At 39.6% G+C, this 20,557-nt stretch overlaps 2 protein-coding genes across 7 annotated transcripts in view; both read right to left on the reverse strand.

Moving 5' to 3' along the window:
- Positions 1 to 637: 637 nt before the first annotated feature.
- NCOA4 (nuclear receptor coactivator 4) lies at positions 638 to 16,364 on the reverse strand. 4 transcript variants are annotated; one of them, XM_039872395.1, is made up of 10 exons: positions 16,262 to 16,364; positions 8,391 to 8,542; positions 7,068 to 7,208; positions 6,793 to 6,881; positions 6,414 to 6,522; positions 5,788 to 5,877; positions 5,127 to 5,273; positions 3,072 to 4,085; positions 2,498 to 2,638; positions 638 to 2,143 (listed from the first exon to the last, which is right to left on the reverse strand). In XM_039872395.1, exons 2-10 carry the CDS (start codon positions 8,526 to 8,528, stop codon positions 2,138 to 2,140), a joined length of 1,875 nt encoding a protein of 624 aa, XP_039728329.1. In that variant the 5' UTR covers positions 8,529 to 8,542; positions 16,262 to 16,364; the 3' UTR covers positions 638 to 2,137. The 4 variants fall into 4 exon arrangements, with proteins under 4 accessions (XP_039728329.1, XP_039728327.1, XP_039728328.1 ...); XM_039872393.1 differs by having other exon boundaries at positions 5,127 to 5,276; XM_039872394.1 differs by lacking the exon at positions 16,262 to 16,364 and adding an exon at positions 12,121 to 12,274 and having other exon boundaries at positions 5,127 to 5,276.
- A 1,950-nt stretch (positions 16,365 to 18,314) lies between these two features.
- The window catches only part of MSMB (microseminoprotein beta), a 74,620-nt gene continuing 72,377 nt past the window's right edge, over positions 18,315 to 20,557 (reverse strand). For all 3 annotated transcript variants that reach the window (XM_039872400.1, XM_039872398.1, XM_039872399.1), the window contains one exon: positions 18,315 to 18,567. In XM_039872400.1, coding sequence (XP_039728334.1) covers positions 18,438 to 18,567 — 130 coding nt within the window. In that variant the 3' untranslated portion in view covers positions 18,315 to 18,437. The remainder of the gene's footprint in view (positions 18,568 to 20,557) is intronic.

Here is a 20,557-nt window from a genome sequence, read left to right on the forward strand (position 1 = left end):
TTTTTCTCCAACAGAGCTGACAAAAACAACCTCAAGAGATTTCAGATTAACCATTATACCATTAGTGTGTTAGAACAATCTGTCCAACAATCATGCTTAATTCTGTGTATGTTAACTCATCTCTTTACTGAGTATAATTAGAAAAGATGAAATAGACACGAGCTTTAAGTTTTTAAGGAACCCTAGGAAAACAAAGGAAATAAGGGCAAGTTATTTGAGTTTGTTTTCTTGTCTATGAGATAAAGTTAAATAAAATTGTACTGCAGGTTACACATATAATCAATACCAAACGTTATTATGATTGGAAAAAATTAAGTAGGGCCTTTCTGCTTGCATCTGCTAACAAAGACTTTGGCAGTAAAGTACTGAAGCTTAGCTGAAGTCCTCTAGTAAAAAGAGTTTTAACGCAAGTCATCTGTAACACAACATATAAAAAATTAAAAGATGTGAAAAGTTTGCAGGAAAAGACTGAAAATGAAAGTAATATACCTATTTGCTAATTTAAGATTCATAAAATAGATTTTTTTGAATATAAAATTTTTTTATGTTCTAAGCTGTACTAACCAAAAGTCATCATATTCACATAATGTGACTGAATATTTTGTGACAAAGTAGTCTCATAAATACACAGGACAACTATGGCTGTTATGCTTTTAATGGAGGAAGGTACAAAATGCATCAATGCAAAAGACTTACATACTCAGCAGTGATTGATTTAAGTTTAGGAATACACAGTGTTTGACCTCAAAAACTAGTTTGCTGCAACCTAAGATAATGGAAGAGCTCCTTAAGTTTTTACCCACTACCTTTATTACTAAAGATCTAAAAGGTGTCTGGGGAGACGAAAAGAAAATAAGGCTTTTTTCAGCAGTGGTTTAAGAATTCTAATGAAGCTGTGTTTCCCAAAAGGGCTTTCTAGATGACCACACCACAAACTTTAAAAGTATTTCCAATACCATACAGGCAAGCTGAGTGGCTTAATAGTTTAAAGGCCTGGAAAGCAGATATGGTATCTCAGAAAATTTAAACATTATAAATCCCATTTTTCACCTACAGAGAAACTTTTTAAAGCATGGACATGACTTTAAGGATATTGAGAAAACATCAATAGTTTTCATAAAGCTTCAATAAACACCCCAAGGCACAAGTATTCAAAACGGCCTGTTCACTAAAATGTTTACTGCATTATACTTTTAGAGGTTCAGGTATGCTATGCTTGCAGTGAAAAGACATTTAATTTACTCCTAGTTAAAAGCACCATGTGTCAAGCTAAGCTTCCATATACACAGGATGCACCAATAACCCTTAGGATAATGAATAGTTCAAGTACTGCATTTCCAACATGTTGCCTTTTGCTCTTTGATTAGTTGGCACTGGGGCTCTTTTGCCTGCAGTTCTTCAAAATATATTGAAAGGTTAAGACTACCAGAATATCATCTTGAAGTAATACAGAGCCCTTCTAAAAGAGCTCACTAACCATTAGAGAAAGAAAATTTGCCAGCAGCTGAATTTCTTTCAAAAGAATAATATAGAATCTGACATGTAAGCTAAAATGTTTTGTAATTAATTCAAAAACTGCTAAAATTGTTGATACATATTTTGGTTAAGAAAAAAATCACTATATTCTCAAAGTTAATTATTTGTGTGAAATATACTATATATTAAACTGAAGAATCATTTCTACGACCAATGGAAGAAAACCCACAACAAGGAAAGCATCTAAAGAAGGGTAATCAAAAAGGGAAGTTAACTAGCTTTAGAATATAACAACACACTTTCATTATAGAACTATTTCATTTTTGAAACTACAGTGTTTTAATGGACTAGTAACAACCCAATCTAAGGAGTCATGGAGGCTTATGAAAAAGACCTATACAAGATGCTGTGTTTCTAGTGTTGTGGTGAACTAATACTTCTGTAAGAAGGAACCAAATCACCTCAGCATCAACAGCCTTTTTCTCTTACACAGTAACTCAATTTGATGACATTTCCCTTCACTAGTTCAAAAATCACGCAAGGAAAGGAACTAAGCTGACTGGTCAGGCCCAGAAACAAAATGATTTGGCAAGCTGTAGTCACTTGGCTCATGGAAATGATAATCTGCAGAAAAGTTGCTTGACTCGAGTACTTCGTTCCTTCACATCTGTAAAGAAAAGTCCACAGATGAAGAGTCACGTAGGATAAAAAATTTCTTCCTACCTTAAAGCACTGACTCGTTTCTTAGTATGCTACTAGAATCCACACATCAGGCTCTGAAAATTCCCGATAGCTACATCATCTTGAAGGTCACTTTCAAGTATGTCCTACTTATTTCATAAAGCAAGTTCAAGTGAAAGACATGAAACTTTATGATCTCCCTCTCTCCCACTCTCATTTGCCTAATATACATACCATTAATAGGAATATAGTTCAGTGGGCAAAGTATGAATTTATATAGAAGACAAAATATTTACAAGCAGTCAAATCTGTAATATTTACATTTGTGGCATGTACCCACCTGTAGAGGAGTTCGATACAACCACTTTTCTTTATCAACTTTAAGCTGCATACAGGCAAAGAGATCGCAAACTGCTGGGAGGCCATAACAGTCTGGGCGAAAGTTATGTTCCTCCTGTAGGGGTGAATTAAGTAATACTTCCTGTAAGAAGACAAAAAGGGTGGGTTGCTACAACTGAGAGGCATGAGACCAGCTTAACTCATCTTCCAAATAGTTTTCCAAATAGTGTAGTGTCTTAAAGAATAATATAAATGTTCAGCATTCTAATAATCCAGAGCAAAGGTGACAACTATTTTCTCTACCCCTAAATCTTCCATAAATAGCAATAAAACTGGCTGGCTTTTTTTCTTTCCTGCAGGATAGGGATTGGGGACCTGAAATATGCATAAAAATTTCAGTCTAAATAATCATAAATCCTCCATTCTGTTGCTAACATGGCACCAAAATTAATATTTAAGCCAAATTTAACATTTAATGTACTTAAGGATCAGGGCCACTTGCAGGGTTTGGGATTAAGGAAGTAAAAATCTATTAAATGTATTTCAAATGGTGTTGTTTTGATGTCTGTGCCCACCTTAGCCTTCTTTCGAAGTAGCCACTTGTCTTCTGAGGATAACTGGCTGAGGTTGCCTGTATTCTTTCCTGGCAAGACCCAGTCAGCTGTGTTAAAGGGATACCAGGAAGTAGCCACGGAGCTTGTAAGATTTTGTTTGCCAGCTCTGTCCTCAGTATTAGGCACTTCTTTGGGTCGTCCTTCTTTGCATGAGGGTATGATGAGCCACGCTGACAAGGGACTGGTCCTTATGACTTGGAAAGAATCAGCAATTCTAGAAGGAGTCATTGCCTTTGGTGCCTTAGCTTGTTCTGTTGCCTCTTTTCTGGAAGGACAGAGCCACATATTCAGGGAATCTATACACTTCTCAGATTCAGGTTTTGGTTCCACAGGTATACCATTTTTATCTTTTCCTTCTTTCTCCAGCAGCCATTTACAGAGAGCTTCCTTCTCACAATTTTCATCACACACGCACTCTGCAAAGCTTGTACAGGGCTCATTGGCTTTGCAGACCTCCTCTACTTTATATGGGTTCTGATGGTTCTGGACAAGCCAATCCTCAATAATCATGCTGGGAGTGGACAAAGGTTTCTTGGCCTCCATGTGATCATTCAGGCACTTCAGATTGCCTAGGTTTTCAATCTCCACACCTTTGGGCTGGTTGCCCCGACAATTGGTACAGGAATCAGGCTTGAAAAGCCAATCATTCACACTATAGGACTCCTGGAACACCTGGAACAAGAGCTTAAACTTCTCAGTGGTTTCACAGCTGCCATTCCCAGGCTTCTCTAGGTTATGGGATTCCTGGGGAGTCACCAGCCAATCGGAAAGGTCCATCTCATCTTGATCAAGAAACTCCAGATCTCCAACATTTTCAATATCAATGGAGTAAGGACTGGTAGTAGAAGAGCTATTACACTTTTGGTAACTTGGTTTTTCAGGAACTTCTTGTTGTTGACTCTTGTGGAGCCAGTTTTCCAAGCCGTTTAGGTTGCCCCACACATTACTGAAGAAATTAAAGGCTCTGGCAGAAGCCTACGCGAAAAGTACACAATATTAGTTCACCAGAACATTATGACTGCTTTGGAATTCAACAATGAAAGAATTCTATTTGCATATTTACTGCATTGCTCTCAGTGTTTCTAAATGTTAAGTATACAAAGCTAAGAGACAAGGGATTTCTCTGTTGTGATATTAAAATACATATTTGAGTACATAAAAAGTCTAATTTTCCGCAGTTTTAAACTGAAAAATATTAGAGGCAAACTAAGAGAAGCGTATGTAGCATATTTGATAGAACAGAAATAAGAGATAAGTTAGTTCCACATAATATGCCTCTATGAATAAAGAAGACAAAGATGAGCAAAGGATATTAGAAGTCATCAAAAAAGGCTAATAAACATGAGAAATATTCAACGTCCTTAGTAACCAAAGAAACTCAAAACAAAATTAAAATGGTTATTTTGTGTCAAATTAAGAGGAAAACATAAATGACAACCACTATTACAGAAGTTTCAGGTAAGCAAGTACCCTCAATACTCTTCTGGTGGGAATATAAATTGGTATCAATTTCCTGGGAAGCCAATCAAAAGTCACTAAGGGTATGTAGAACTGTAACATAGAAATGCAATTTCTAGGAATTTACTCCTAAGGAACTAATCAAGAATGTACAAAAATGATTAGCTCCTGGATGTTTAAAGGAATTTTGTTTACATCCAGAAAAACTGGAGTTTAAGTTATAGCCAATCAATGAAATACTATATACTATTAAAGATTTTATGGAAGAAATATATTCATGCTCTATTAGTGAAAAAAATCTGCTAGCCGAAAAATGAAGTACTTAAACAAAAATGTTAATAGTGGTTGTATCTGCACATTGAGATTATGGGTTTGTATTTCTTTACATAGTTCTTTGTTTTCTAAACTTTCCATAGAGAAGAGGTGTCACTATTGTACTAGTTATTTAAAATACATATTTCCAGACTAGAACTAAAAACTAAATAAAGACATATACTCTCAGTAACTAATCCCATCTGCTACTATATCTACCTCAGAAACAATAAAGCAGCAACACACCTGATTATTCTCCAAGGTCTGCTTTTGGGTAAGCCAGTCCTGGAGGTTGGTGCTGGGTGTATAAGGAGCCTCACGACCACAGGCAGGTTTGTTTCCAAGAAGCCATTCACTGAGAGGGACAGCTGTGGTGGTGCTGCCTGCTGACTTCTGCTAATCACACAATATTTTGCTGCTTAACAATGCAGGTCAAATGTAGTACAAAGTTCACCGAAAAGGCAGGGGACCTAAGCTCTCTAATCTTGGCTTGCCACTGAATCTGCAAAAGTCAAATGATTTCCCAAAGCCTCCATTTTCACAATTATGAAACAAGGACTATTATTTATCTCCAGGGTTCTTAAAACACCTAGAAACCTATAATTGTATTGCCTTTAGAAGTAAATCATCTCTATGAATTATAAGAACAATCCCCAAGAGAAAACCAACTCAAACAGAGAGCTAATGAAAATTTCTTATGAACTAATTGATAACAATTACTTGTGCTCTTACTCAACACCTATAAAACCTCTATTCTGACACTCAATCTCAAGAGAAGCTTTTAATTGCATAAACTAACTCATTACCACTGGTGCCTTTTTTTACAAATAAATGATATTTAGTCAAAACTCAAAAGAAATATAAGCCAAGTAATAAGTCAATTATCAGAAACAAAATGACATCTTACCTTCTCTAGCAATGGGATATAGCCTCTTTTCTCCAGGTAGGGCCCAACATTTGATGAACTAGCATTAGCCATCAAGTGTTCAGGAATTTGCTATAAAAGTAAATTAATCGTGTTTATTAACATTATACTTTTATACCAAAAAAGTTAAACTGTAATTCCTAAATTTTAAAAGTATTAAGCAAAACATTACCATTTCATTTGAATATTCTTCACACTAAATTCAATGACCTACAAAGTGGTTATCAAATTTGAGAATTCTCTCTACTGTACAATTTTCATCACATAAGAAATCTTCGCCAGAATTGGTATTACTACTTTTAACAAGAACCAAATGAAATCATGTTTGGTGCTTTATTAAAGACCATTCAAGCTATAGATTTTATAATATGTCAAAGGTATTTAAAGATATATAAGATGAATTCTAGAAATTATCCCTCAGTCAATACCACATTACAAGAACTACCAGTGTTAATAGTCAAATGACTTATTCAGAACTTGAAATTTCTAGTTTATCAACTTCTCAAGAAAGCCACTATTCAGAGTAAAAATGCGATGCTTTTAATCCCTCCTATGAGGCTACGACCTAAGAAGTGCACTGTGAACCGTCCGAGATCTATATTACTCACAATGGTCTTAAGGGACCCAAACGTGGTGATGGCCTGGCGCAGAGCAGTTGTGTCTGCTTCAAAGAGTAGGACAGTCGAATCTTCAGGTTTGAGGGTCAAACTGCCCAGTCTGGAGAAAATAAATAAAACCTGGCTATAATCTTAAGGACTATCTCTTTCAACTTCTCCAAAACAAAAGCCAAATTGTGAATTATTTGAAATGATTATACTTTTCTAAGAATCTCTACCAAAGGTAGATAACTTAACCATGTACCAAGTATAATATTAAATACATAAAGCAAAATGATCTTATCACAGGAACGCAGAAGTAATGTTAAATCTAACACATGCAACAGGTTACAAAATTGCCAAAAATCAAAACAAACAAAAGGGTCTTTACCTCTCCAGGCACACGGAGACTTGATTGGCTAGATCTTTGTTTTGGGTGCACTCCAGTTGGTGAATAAGACAATTGAACTGGCCCAGTAACTATAAGAAAAATGAAATCATCTAGCCACAATGATACTAAAAGCACCAAGTGTATCCAAGTTAATAGAAAATAGCACTTGAAAGTAAACTTTTATCTGATCTATACTAATGCTACATTACAGGAAAGATAGTCTCTGCAAACCAGAAACCATACTCCAACACATTATAACTTTGCAGCCACCTTACCCAGTAGAGCTGTTGGGCCTGCTGCTCAAGTGTTTCCTCTTTAAGCTGATAGATGAGATCTACCTGTTCATACAACCACACCTCACGGCTTCGAAGGCATTCCAGGTGACGGCTTATGCAGCTGTGAATCTGGGCTTTGACCTAGGAAACACATATATATTAGCTTTACTAGTGTTATAAACCCAAAGAATGATGTTTCCCACAGAGCAGTGAGGTTCTTAAACTTTTGGAGGTCACAAACCCTTTGGTTATCCAATGACATCTACAGAGCATATCCCAGAAAAATGCATATACTCAAAATTTTGCCTATAATTTCAGGGTTTAGTATCCCAAAGACCACCCATGGAACCAGCAAAGTCCCATGGACCCAGTTTAAGAATTCCAGCCATAAAGGCATACCTAAGCTCTAACATCCTCTTTTAATACCTCTTCCTCCTAAAAGGATCAAGTTTATTTTGGGTATCCTAAAGTAATCAAGAGAAAATACAAGGATATATCATGTAAAACTGATGCCCCTCAGTTTTCCATATAATTTGAAAAGCTATAATTTTACAAATTTCTAAGTATAATAAGACAAGAGTATTAATTTAATAGCCTTTATCTCTTTTCTCAGTAGAGCAATGTACCACTACATGTCAGTAACCAGAGACCACCAGGATAGAAGGTTTAAGTATACACGAAATTTTCTGGAAGCATAAACAGTGATTCAAAAGGGGGATAAATACAAAAATCCTAAGGAAAAAAATCAAAACAGCTATAAATTACCCATGAGAATCCATATAAGAAACTATTTTAATACATATCTTTCTGTATAATAAAGTTGCATTTCAAAGTCATGTAATACCACTTGGTTTACTCACTAACAGAATACTATTAAACCAATAGAATAAACATATTTCATTCTGGCTTGCTCTAACAGACCAACATTTACAACTATGCCAATACCAAAACCATGCCACTACCTTAAAAGATGGTAGGGAACAGGCTACAGTGCCATCCTTTATGCATCAAGGACACTAAGCACTAATAGCAGTATACTGCTCATTGGTTTTGTCATATTTTTATTAATGGCAGTGCTTGGCATACAGACCATACAGAGGAACAATCAAAAATGTGTACTGAACTAATTCTCTAAGATGATACAAGGTTTTCCAGACTTTTCTAACAAGTGCTTTATTTCCCTCTGGAATCAAAGGCATCAACATTTCAGGCAGACCATGTGAAGCATGGGATGAAACTTCTTGGTTGGCACTGAGAAGCCCTTGCCCATGCTCAACCATATGCTAGAGTCTAGACAAGACAAAAGAAAAGCACGTGTCACACCTCTCGCAAATTATCTTTAATCTGCTGTTCAGCCCGCAGAACTCCACCAATAGCAAGCTCCAAGTCCCTCCGTGCATCACAACACCTCAAAAGGGGTTCTCTGCTACTGGAGCCATTCTGGTCCTGTGAGGTACTCATCCTGCTCACTGTTCCTTTAAAAGAAGAAAAAGAAAAGAAAAGAAAGAACAATCCAAATTGCACTATAATTACAACCAAAAACCACCTTTTAATCATTCCCCAAATGATCATTCCAACCAACTCTCAATTACTAACTACTTAGATTACTTCCAACACAGACTCTGGCACACATACTCTTAATATTGCCTCCTCCCTGCCCACCGCTATTGTGTTCCTGCCATAAAATTCTATGCATCTACTTTAGTGCCTTCTTTTTCATATTGTAAGCCACCTGTTTTAAGTATAGGCAATACTGTACACTTGGTGCACACTGTAGGGACTTTGAAAAATGCTTGCATAACACAAGTGTTGGCTCAGATTTAGAGAGCTGGAGTGACACATTACCACAAGCTGATTCACTCTGCACTTCCATTAGTTATATAAGCAAGGCATGTTTAGCTGTCTTTCAAATGTATTAGCCAAATCTCACTTGTGTCAAATTTCCCACTCTTAGGTCCTCACCATTGTTTGAAATGCCACAATGCCTGGCACAATGTAAAATTTAATCAATAAAATTAAATTAAAAAGTTGCTTTATAATGTCAAAAACCTCAGAGCTCTAGATTATATGGGAGACATTCAAACGCATACAGTGCTGACTGTATTATTAGATCCCTCAAGTAACTCTTCGCAATTCAATTGCAAGCACTATACAACTGCCAAATAAGACCAAAATACGGCAAAAGTACACAAATTGGAATGTCCTCTTATCAGCTATGAACAGAAGGTAGGATGAGATTTAAAAGTTACAAAACTGATTCCCCCCTGCCCACACACACACATACTTATCACATGTTTTCAAATTAAAATGAGTGTTATCCTTAAAAACAGTGATTTTGTTAAAGGTTTTTACAGCCCATCTGTCAGCCACTAAGAAAACGTGTTTCATTTCTTTATAGCCAGTCCCAGGGTGCTTGTCCCTTTGCTGCCCTTGGCTCTGCCCCTCCTCTTCCTCCTCATGGAGCAGTCAGTTTCCATTGCCTAGATCCCAACTAGGGAGCTGTGGAATGCTTTGCCCTCTTGTACTGTGGTGAGAAGGAAACCCTCAGCCAAAATCAAGAACTCCACCACAGGGTGTGAACTCAAAGCACAATGAGCTAGCTTTATGAAATGCCCAATCAAAAGAGACCTGTTTGAGCTAACTAGTTCATAAGGCCATTTTCAACGATTCATCATTTGTTTCAGGTTCAAGCGCCAGCGTAGCAAGCATGATAGTTAATATACTCTGGGGTCTGACAAACTAGAGTTCCAGCTGCATTTGCATGCTTGACACCCATGAGCTATTTACTTCTCCAGTCTCAATTTCCGCTGGTAAAAAAAAATGGGAAAAATGACAGTAGCTACAAAGGGCTGCCGTGAAATTAAAGTAAGATCTTATCTGCCTTTAAGTACCTAACCCAGCCTCTGCTCACTGAACTTTAATACTGCAGTTGTTACCGTTATTAGGTTTAGCTGAGTTAAAGGGACCTCAGGAACCTCCACCTTTGGACTACAGAAAGCAGCACTGATGATCTGAAGTGAGAAGGCTCTAACTTACAATCATTTAGCCATTTATTAACCAAGTAGGCACACTTTTGCTAGTTTTCTTATCTGTAATAAGAATGTACCACATCAGTTCTAATTCTAAAATTCAAATCAAGAAAGCCTAAAAATGTCTTTTCGTATTCACCTTTACAATCCAAACTACTGCCCTACCACTTTCTAAAGAGGACTGACTGCCTTAAAGATATATTTTTTGAGACAAAGTTAAGTTTAAGTGCTTTCTAAAACTTCCCTGTTCTAGGGTTCCTGTCCTAGGTATTGGGAGAGGGGGAAGGAGGAGGGAGAAACACACATATCCCTCAAACAAAGCTCCAAGAACCTGGAGCTGTCCTCAAAGAAGAGTTCTATAAACTATATATGTCGTATCTGCACCATGCTCTGCACAAATCTAGTTATCAAGTCTGAAGATCATGGAACTCAGAATTGAGCAAAAAAGAATTGCGCAACTTACCACAGATGAAGCTAAGTCATTATCATATGGTTTAACCATAAAATTTCCAGAGCTCTGACCCTCTTGTGACCAAAACAAACCACAATTTGAAGTTGAAAAACACTTCACCATCTCTTTAGTACACTACTCTCATTTTATAGATGAAGCCACAAAGACCCAGATAGTTTAAATGACCCACCTAAAGGTCCACAGCCTTAACAGGTAGATTTGAGTTCTTAAGGTCTAGTTCTGGATTCTCTCACTCTGACCAGTTCTTCCATTAGTGTATTATTACTCAAATTATTTTTATTTGTCAGCACTAGAGTTTAAAATTAATATTCCAAAATTATCATTCCAATTAACATTCAAATAGTAGCCTCTGGGTTACTATTGGAATAACCTCTATTAAGATTCTCAGACCATTTTCACAGTCCTCAGTAAATTATGACAATTTTTCAGACCCTTCTCTTTGGATAATGCTAACAAAATAAATAGTACCTTTGCATGTCAGAGTAATCAAAACACTTCCAAGCACCTGTGCCAAGTATGAAGGACAGGAACAAGAGCCCTGGGTTCTGATCTCACATCTGTATGATGACCACTCATAGTTCCATTTGTCTGTCTGAATGAAGGCAGGGAGATCATCTCTAACTGCATTCGAGCTCACTGTTTGTCCCCCGTCCCATCTGTCCCTTCTCTCCAAAAAAAAGATGTCCTCTTTTTATTTATTTTGTGGCAACCAAATCATTGCTAGAAGCCCAAGCCTTTAAAAAACAATTCAAAGGAAAAGTATGTGTTCTGTGGATTACTAAATTCGAAATACTAACTGCCAATGTGGTTATCTTTGATGAGGCGCTATATATTTACATACATATGTGTAGAGATATAGATATACACACACATACATACACACACACATATGTAAAACCGTTTGTACAAATTTTCAAAAAAAAAATTGTGAAATAATTAATCCCGCAATTTCACCTTGAGACATTTACTTCACATGTTCCTTCAATTAAAAAAATAAGCTTTTTCATTATCGTAAAGATTATGTATATCTTATCTCAGCCCACTTTTAATTCTTTATCAAGACTAGTTTCTGAAATTCAGGATCTGATTCTCCCGTCATTTTTTTAAAACCACGCAAAGATAATGCCTGAAGAGACTTAAAATAAGACAATAATAAATTCACGACAGCATATTTTTAGATTGTTTAACACCTCAGAGCGTACTGCGCTCAGATTTGTCCACTTTATACAAGTAACCACGAGCAATTCCAGCACATCAACTTTCAAGCAGTAACTGAAAACTGAACACGAAATTGGCCTTTACCATCTAATGCTAAGTAAGGCTTTTATAATTCAAAAGCCAAGTGACTCATGAGACTTTCCAAGTTCCCCAACACTTTCTAAGAGCGCAGTCACCCTACGAAACCTTCTGCGGTCCCTGGAAGCCGCAGCCGCGCATTCACGCTCAACTTTCGAGCTGGCACTGTCACCGCAAAGCACGCATGCGCACAGAACGGCCTCAAGGCTGGACGGCCCTCAAAGATCCCGTTGCGGTTCTGGGCTGCCGGACGTACCTCGAAGGCCAGGTCCCCGCTGCCCGACTGCTCCGCGAGCCCGAGACTACTTTAGACAGGATCTAGGTGAAGAACGTCCCGGAGCCCCTGGGTTACACTCCGCTCACGCGACTGGCTACGGCCACCGGCTGCCGGGAGCGCGCACGTCGAGGGCGGGGCGGAAAGTTCCACCCACACGGCGCGCACTCAGCCCTCCCAGCAGCCCAAGGTCCCCTAGCCTCCCGCGCGGCGCGGGCGTGGCTTCACAGCAGACTGGGTTCAGAGCTGGGCGCCTGAATCCACCGCTCCGCAGCTCCTCGATAAAGCCAGCTCGCCAAGCCCCGACAGGCGCCAGCGACTCCTCTCCAGCCTCTCCTCGGCCCACCTGCTCCCGCGTTTAGCCTGTGTCCATCCCCCTCTGTGCCCCAAATCGTCAAGACGTCTATGATTTAAGGATTTTGCTGCTATTCACTACAGAGAAATAACAAACCAGGAACAGTCAGAGACTTACCGAGTTATTATTGGAATGTTCCTGGCCAATACCTTACGACTCCCTCTTAGATTACCACTGTCAGCCTGGCTGGGATTCAGCCCTCGGATTTTGTTTTAGGCTCTCCGACATCTTCTCACATCTGTGACCCACTTCTCTACCTGTTGTCCTCTCCCGACCCCCACCCCGGTCCCCCGTCTCTGTCTGTCTGCCTGTCTTTTGCGCACGCACGCACACACGCCACAGGGCCTCACTCCTGTGCTGCTTTAACATTCATAGATGCTTTTTCATTCAACAAAAGTTAACTGAGCACCTAACAGATGCCAAGGACTATATACTAGGTGCCGAGAATACACAAGTGAAATTGAGAGCCCTACCTGTAGAAGCAGTAATACATAGAAGAAGATGGACTCAAGAACTAGACCATTTGGGTAAAAACCTGGCTCTGCCACTTAGATGCTGTGTAACCTTAGGCAACTCACTTAACCAATTTGTGCCTCAGTTTCTCATCTGTAAAATGAGTACAATAATAATGGAACCAACTCAACAATTATATGAATTAATATATGTAAAATGTTTAGGGCAGTGCCTGGCACACAGTAATTCCTGTCTGATGATCATCATGCTTGTGGTACTTCTTGTTCCGTGCTCTTTCTCCAAAAATAATCCTTACAGCCTGCATATCCAATCTGGACAGAAGACAAATTACAGACATCACTCATTCTCTTTCAATTAATTTTTTAAATGTAAAATACTTGCTCTTGTCTATGCATATGAAGCTAGTTTGTATATAGTAAAAGTTAAGCAAAATCACATGACAAAAAACAAAGTGAACACTAAAAGCCATCACCCTCAAGCACCCTTCAGATTTCACACAGTTTGTGAAGGTGCCTGCTTTATATGCACAGTTGCTGGGATCCGATTCAGACATTCCTTATCAAAAATAATGAGAAAACGATTTCTTAATTCAAAATATTTTCATTGGATAACATATTTTAAGTTACAAAAAATAAAAAACCACAAGACATACTTCAATAATGGAAAGGAAAAAATTTATGGCCTCCTTTGTACTATAAGTCAATGGCTAGAAAGGAAGAATTTTCAGTATATTAAAATATAACTAATGCCAAGAACTTTCATCACTCTTTTATGTGCCCTTATAAAATAGTCACAATAGAAATCAGTTGAAACTTTGTTGACCATCACCTACATAACCAATGGTCTCTATGCCTTCTTTAAAAGACCCTGACCAACGCTTCAGCACACGAAATGCTCCAGCTCTCCCTCATTTGAATTCCCAGTTGTACAATTACCAGGTCAGCTTATGCCAACTTTAGCTGTTACATTACAATAATGATGTAATTTATTAAATTTGGCATAAATATAAAAAGACTGGGGAAAATCATAAAAATCTTTTAGAATTCTGCATTCAGACCACTTTGCAGGCACCTGTTTACTTCCTTAAGCTGCATTATTTGCCCCTGGATCCTTATAAAATGTTTAGGTTCTAAAGGGGAAAATTTTATAAAGCATTTTACCTCTCTTCTGATTCAAGATTTCTATGCTGTCTCAAAACAAGAGAACCATCCATTTCCTAGTAGATCATCTCATCTAAAGAGAGCATAAAAAACTCTCCAATGACTCCACCCTTGCCTAACAGGATACAGTCCAAATTTCTTATAAGAGCAATAAAGTTCTCTATTTTCTGGCTTTAGCCTGACTCTCCCATAGTCTCCCCAGAGTAGCTCCCAAACCATGATCTGCCAGACAGCTAGCTGTTCCATGCATAGTCAAGGTTGGTTCACCTTGTACAGCTTGGTTCTCCCATCTCTCTGCCAGCAATGCCAGTTCCTTCCCTGCTCCCCAGCTGTCCACTTTTCTGACTATGCTCAAGTCACAGCCACTACTAAGTCTTTACTGACCAAGCACACCATTCCTCGATAGTTTTGGCCAACAGAGTTAGCTGCTGCTTCCTCTGGCCCACTGCAATCTGTACGTTTCCAGTATGACTCCTGTAACGAATGTTATCTATAACATGTTACCCTGTTACATGTCTTCCTCCTCAGCCTGAGAGCTCCCCAGGAGAAGGAACCATATCTTATTTGGCTTTGTAGACCCTAACACTAAGCAGACAGCCTGGTATCAGTATCCTGGCAACCGCCTGCACATGTGCTCTACTGAACTGACATAAAGAGAATGGTGTCCCTGGAGTTGTGCAATTTTGTGGCCCTAAACTCAACAGAAGCTTAATACATCTTTGGTAAGTGGATGAATAAATGATAAATGCTTAAATTAAGACCAGCCACAATAAGTATGGTATAATTCTGCTTTAAACATAGATAATCAACTTGCTGTCCCACTAAGGCCTGCAGTAATTCAGGAAGGTTTTTCAGAAGCGTAAATGTTTCTAACATAACTATTACTTTTAGTTTTTTCAAACAAGACAAAACTGGCAAGGGTGTTGCCACCGAAACCATGATTCCAGGATAGACACTGAGATAAAGTCTGTCTTGATGCTAGACCAGTCAAGGTTCAGCTAAACAGATCCACAAGCACCTGCAAGTTTGTCAGTTAAAGGGAAAACATTACTGGATCTACAGCAGAAGATTTTTCTCAGATTTTGCAGTGCCACATAAATTCCAGCTGATATCACAGAAGTTTGGTAGGCTTTCAGAATTGGGGTCCTGCCCTATCTTCAACTTGAAACTTCTCATCATAATATAGGCAATTATAGAAAAACATGTTATTTACTTACCATCAAAGTAATACCACTTTATCCCTGATTTTATATGATAAATATCTTGTGGTTTTCCCCACATAAGTAAACAAGCAATAAAATATTTTCCCTCCTCCAAAGCCTGAGGGACTAGCAATAATGCCAAAATAAAAGTCAATATATACCGAACATTATGTTTTTATGAAATCTGTACTCGTCCAAGTATTAAAAGGCTTAACTTCTTATCTATGACCAAATAGACAAGAAAAAAGTTTTAATCTATTTTGTCAGCTATTCACTGCTTCAATAAATCAAATTGTTACATTTAGTTACTAGGATTTTATGTATTCATTCAACAAATATTTATTGAGTACCTAAGCTGACACATACTGTGATCGTCCCTAAAGACATACTGGTGAACTTGGCACTTAGAGAATTTGTGCTGATTCACAAAAAAATTAGCAGACAATACTATTTATTGTAGGTAGAATGAATCAATGAATAAGCAAGCATCGCTATTCTTATCTGTAAAAAGGAGATAATCAAGCCACCTCTAGGGATTGCTGGGAGAATTACATGAGGCTATGTTGGCACACAGAGGGAGGGAAAAAAAACATTGTCTTTGCGTTTCCACCCAACAGGCTAGGAATGCATACATTCTCGGCCCGTTCTGAAAAACGGGCCCCTCCTTGCTCCAAGAGACGCTGCCGAAAGCGATCAAAAACAAAGAGCTGTTACACCCGAGGCCAGAGGAAGGTGGACAGGCAGAAGGAGGTGGCCCCGGAACGAGAGTGTCGATGGCCAGAGAGAGGGCAAGAAGGTGGGCCCCAGGCCAGGCGGGTCAAGAGAGACGCCAGCCCCGCAGCGCAGGCCCAAGCCCGTCACGCAAGCAGTCACGATGCCTCAGTCCAGCCCACGGCGTCAAAACCGAAGCAGGCGCGCCCGCTGATTCTTACCAGCTCCAATGCAACTCAAGGCGATCCGAGGAGACCGTATGTGAAGAGACACCACCAGACCAAAGGCCGAAAAGCCGAGTTCTCGCGAGAGTACAACCTTCCTCCCAAGTCTCACACCACACGTCTAACAATCTCGCGAGATCTCCTCTAGGGGCCAGCCCAACGCCCCGCCTGCCTTTCAAAGGGTGCGGAACGCAGGTGCGCACTGTCTCTTAGGCTGTAGGTCGCTGTCCTTTTGCCTTTCCTGAATGAATCAGATTAAAGGAAACAAACATTTGTTGAAAGCAGACACTATAATGAGGAATACCCTAAGTGATTCTCTCACACCAAATGCCCTCACAAGGTAGATATTATTTAGCCTTAACGTACAGATGCAAAAATAAATGTCAGAAGACACAAAAGGACAAACACTACATGATTCCACTTCGATGAGTTACAGAGTAGTCAGATTTATAGAGACAGAAAATAGAAGGGTGGTTACCACAGGCTTGGGGAAGGAGAATTATTGTTTAATGGGTATGAAGTTTCAGTTAGGGATAGTGGGAAGTTCTGGTTTATGGTTAGTAATGTTTCACGGCAATGTAAATGCACTTGATAGCACTCAATTGGTTAATTGGTAAATGGTTTTAAAAAAATAATAAAATGGTATATTTTATAATAATTTTTTAAAACTTCGGTAAATAAATATCAGAGCTCACATTTCAAGCCACATCATCTGACTCCAAAGCACATGTTTATTTGCACCACATCATAGGACGCAGCTGTCTACACTCCACATCCCACCACTCTGTACCTCCCCCTCACAGTCTGCCCAGTGTGGCATTGTCTACATTGGAGTTTTGTTAGTTTGTATCGTGACAAGATGTTAAAATAGGACTCTTTCTGTCTCCCTTTTGACAGAGGCCCCCATACTCAGTGCTAACTGTATCCTATGTTTCCCAGCAAGGTGAGGACCATTTAAGTAGGATTTACAGAGGAGATGATTATGATAGGGTTTTATGAAAGGGGAGCTGTGGAGAAAGAGGAACAGTAGGAAATGTTGGAGAGGCCCACAAAAGCCCCATGAAGAAGTAATCACCCTAAACACTGCCACAAGCTGAAGGAGCCAAACTGCATCATATCCTTAACTCTCTTGTCCCCCATTCCCTTTTCTACTCAGATGGAGATTCACTGAAAGTGACCAAAGCACATTTTTATTATCTTAAGGTGACCCAAAAAAACTAACAGGCTCAACTAGTCCAATAGCACGTTTGAACAGATAGGATTAGAGGGCAGAGGAGAAATAAAGCTCTTTACCAACTGCCCACAGATTGTTCAACAGAGAACTGTTTGCTTGTTTGTAATCTGTCACGTACAAACACACCCAACTCCAAGCCCCAGGAGAGCAGAGACCTTGTCCCTCTGGTTCATTGCTATATCCCCAGGCCCAGAGTACTAACTGGCCCAGGCGCTCAGTAAAGACCTGTTGAGTGAACAAATGTTCTCTAACACAGAAGCAAGAGATGATCTGCACTGTCACTGTTTTAAGTTCCCCAGTTTTGGGGTGGTCTGTATGCAAGAGACGACTAATACTGGAGCCCCGCATCCAAGCCGTTCTCCATCCACATGCCAGAGCACCTGGCCTTTAAATACCCCATCAGGCTGCATGTGGTCTCAGAGCTACTTCCAGGCTGTCCTGCTCTAACCTGAAGAGTTATATGAAGGGCACAGCATGGAAGGACAGTCGCTGAAGAAGAGGAAGGAAAGTTAAGCATGTAAGCCTCAAAGAATATAAGAGATCTGATTTCATGTTGAAGACACATTTATTTTTTGAGTTGTTCACTAGATAAAGGGACACGAGGGCATCAGAGTCCAGATATATCAGAAGCCACAGAAAGAGCAGTGCCTGAGTAGACACTCAGATGCATAATCATCTACTGGAGTGTAGGGAAAATATTGTAACTTTTATTCATATTTATTTTTTGTCTCCTCCATTAAATGTTTGCATGCTTTATAATGTGTATTATGTTGATGCATATATAATTTATAAGTTAAAAGTATACACACATTCAAGTGTTTGCTCAATAGTTTTTTACTGAGATCCAAGGTTACACAATCATAGACAATTAGAAGTCATAGGAGAATGAGGTCTATCTGGGTCACCCTGGCCGGGAGCCTGGGGCTCACTAGAAGTTCATTATATTGCCCAGCCACTGACAAAACAAGTCTTTCCTGGGTCTTTCTGCTCCACCACTGTATAGCTGCAGGTCTCCTTGTTGAAGATTTTCTGGCACTTGATTGTGTCATAATTCATAGGTATAGCAGCACTGTCATTGAGACAAAAGCAGACCTATTAGAAGGGATAGGATACCCAGCCTCCTCAGGGCCAGCTGTGTGCTGAAAGCGGCCCACACTCTAGCTGTCTGGGATGCCTCTCACCAATTTAAGGTCACCCCTTGGCTTGCAACCCCAAAGTGCTGCCTTTAAGAACTGGGACTTGAACACACAGAACCTGGGCTATGAACACATAGATCATCACTGACATCATTCCTAAGTTCCATCCTACATGCACGGAAGGACAACGGCAATTCTGAGAGGCCCAGAAGCAGGTGGGGCCACTCTGGGATCAGGCAGCTTGTCCCAGCCTGATTCTTCTTGCCCTCCCTGCTCAGTAATTGGCCAGCAATACTGCTCCTTGAATGTGGGAAGTGAACAGTTGTCTCATCCCTGTCATGGAGACCTATTAGTCTAGGAGTTAACTAAGCCAACAGGAACAGAGTCGCTCTAGGCCAGGATCATGGGATTCAGGGAGATGAAAACTGGGAATTATCTCCCCAAGAATGTCTATCCATACATTCAACAGTGCAAACAATGTTAGGGCTCATCACTCTCTTGGAATCCAACCATAAACCCCAGATTTAAATTACCGCGCCCAAAATATACACAGAAGCAGCCATCTTCAGAGCTCTTTTTGACAATGTTCCATTTTAAAAGGTAGCCTATGACTTATTTTAACAAAAGGGTGCATTTCGATCTTCCTCTCAAAGAGTAAGCTGGAAACGAAAGTGAGGACTGGAAATAGATTTTCCCAGGGCAGTGGGGAGGCCACTAGGCAGTAGTGTCCCTTAGTGAGTGAAATGTATCAAAAAATTCTCCCAGAGAAAATTTAATCAAAACCTGCATTTTGCTAGAGAAAAAAAAAAATCATGAGAAAAACTTGGTAGATGGTGAGGGAAATTACAGGGAAAAAGAATTTGGCTCTGAACAGTAGGGATAAATGTGCACATTGCTTCCATGTGAAGCAGTGTGCCAAATAGGATAGGCACATGGAAGGAAAAAGGGAAGGGGCACCTTGAGCCCTAAGTAGGTGTCAGTTTTACTGTCTCAGGCTCAGGAGACACAGAACTGGCATAGAGAAGGCATTAAATATTTGTTGAGTCAATGAATTTATATGCAGAATCTCATTTAATTCTCATATACGCCTGATTATCCTTAATTTACAGTGAAGAAACTGAGTCTCAGAGATTAAGAAACGTATACATGGGCACACAGCAGGTATAAAAGGAAATGGAGATTCAGAGTCTGTTATTGAGGCTCTTCCCACTTCACTCTTTTCTATACTAGGTCCACAGGAATGCTAGAAGAGAGTCGTATTGACAAGGCTGTGATGATGCAGCACTGACCAGGGTGGGGGATGTCAAATCCTGATAACACGGAAGCTTTGGCCACTTTAGGGGTGTGCTGCAATCCAGGGAGGAACAGCTCACTAGGTGTTACAATTACAGTCCAGAGTCACATTTATACATGATAAAAAGACAACGTTAAATTTCTGGAGCCACAAAATCAAGGTTCAACTGTAATATGCAGTGACCTAGCTGAGGCAGTACCTGAGAACCTGCTTTGGGCAGCCAGCCAGAAAGTCTCCTGATCTGATATCCCTCTTGTTCCATTAAGCACCTACCATGGGGCATGCTCAATAAATGTGTTCGGAACTTCCTGGACACTTAAACTTTAGTGGCACTCAGATGCTCTGATTTAAGTCAGGTGCTTGCTGCTCTACTCACTGGTGGTATCACAAGACTCTCTCAGGCTCCTTAAACCCCATAGTTTCTGATTCGATAGGTTCTGGGGTGGGCCCCAGGAATCTGTATTTCAAAAAGCTTCCCAGATGACCCTGTGATCAGGCAAGTTTGGGAAACACTACTTTATGCCAATGCTTCATTTATCAAAGCCGCTCCTATTCTTGCAAAACACTATAGGCCAAGGCTGAAGTGAAGACATCAAAAGGATTTTGCAGGAAGTGAGAGGAGAACAGAG

This window comes from Pteropus medius, unplaced genomic scaffold (assembly GCF_902729225.1).
Source record: "Pteropus medius unplaced genomic scaffold, Ma_sr-lr_union100, whole genome shotgun sequence".
NCBI classification, from domain to species: domain Eukaryota; kingdom Metazoa; phylum Chordata; class Mammalia; order Chiroptera; family Pteropodidae; genus Pteropus; species Pteropus medius.

Excerpts from the sequence above, each read along its gene's own strand:
- NCOA4 (XM_039872393.1), bottom strand. The coding sequence starts at position 8,528 with ATGAGTACCTCACAGGACCAGAATGGCTCCAGTAGCAGAGAACCCCTT. Across the intron at positions 6,523-6,792 it reads GTCTCCGTGTGCCTGGAGAG|ACTGGGCAGTTTGACCCTCA; the intron begins GTAAAGACCCTT and ends TATTTTCTCCAG. Across the intron at positions 4,086-5,126 it reads AGACCTTGGAGAATAATCAG|GCTTCTGCCAGAGCCTTTAA; the intron begins GTGTGTTGCTGC and ends CTTTTCGCGTAG.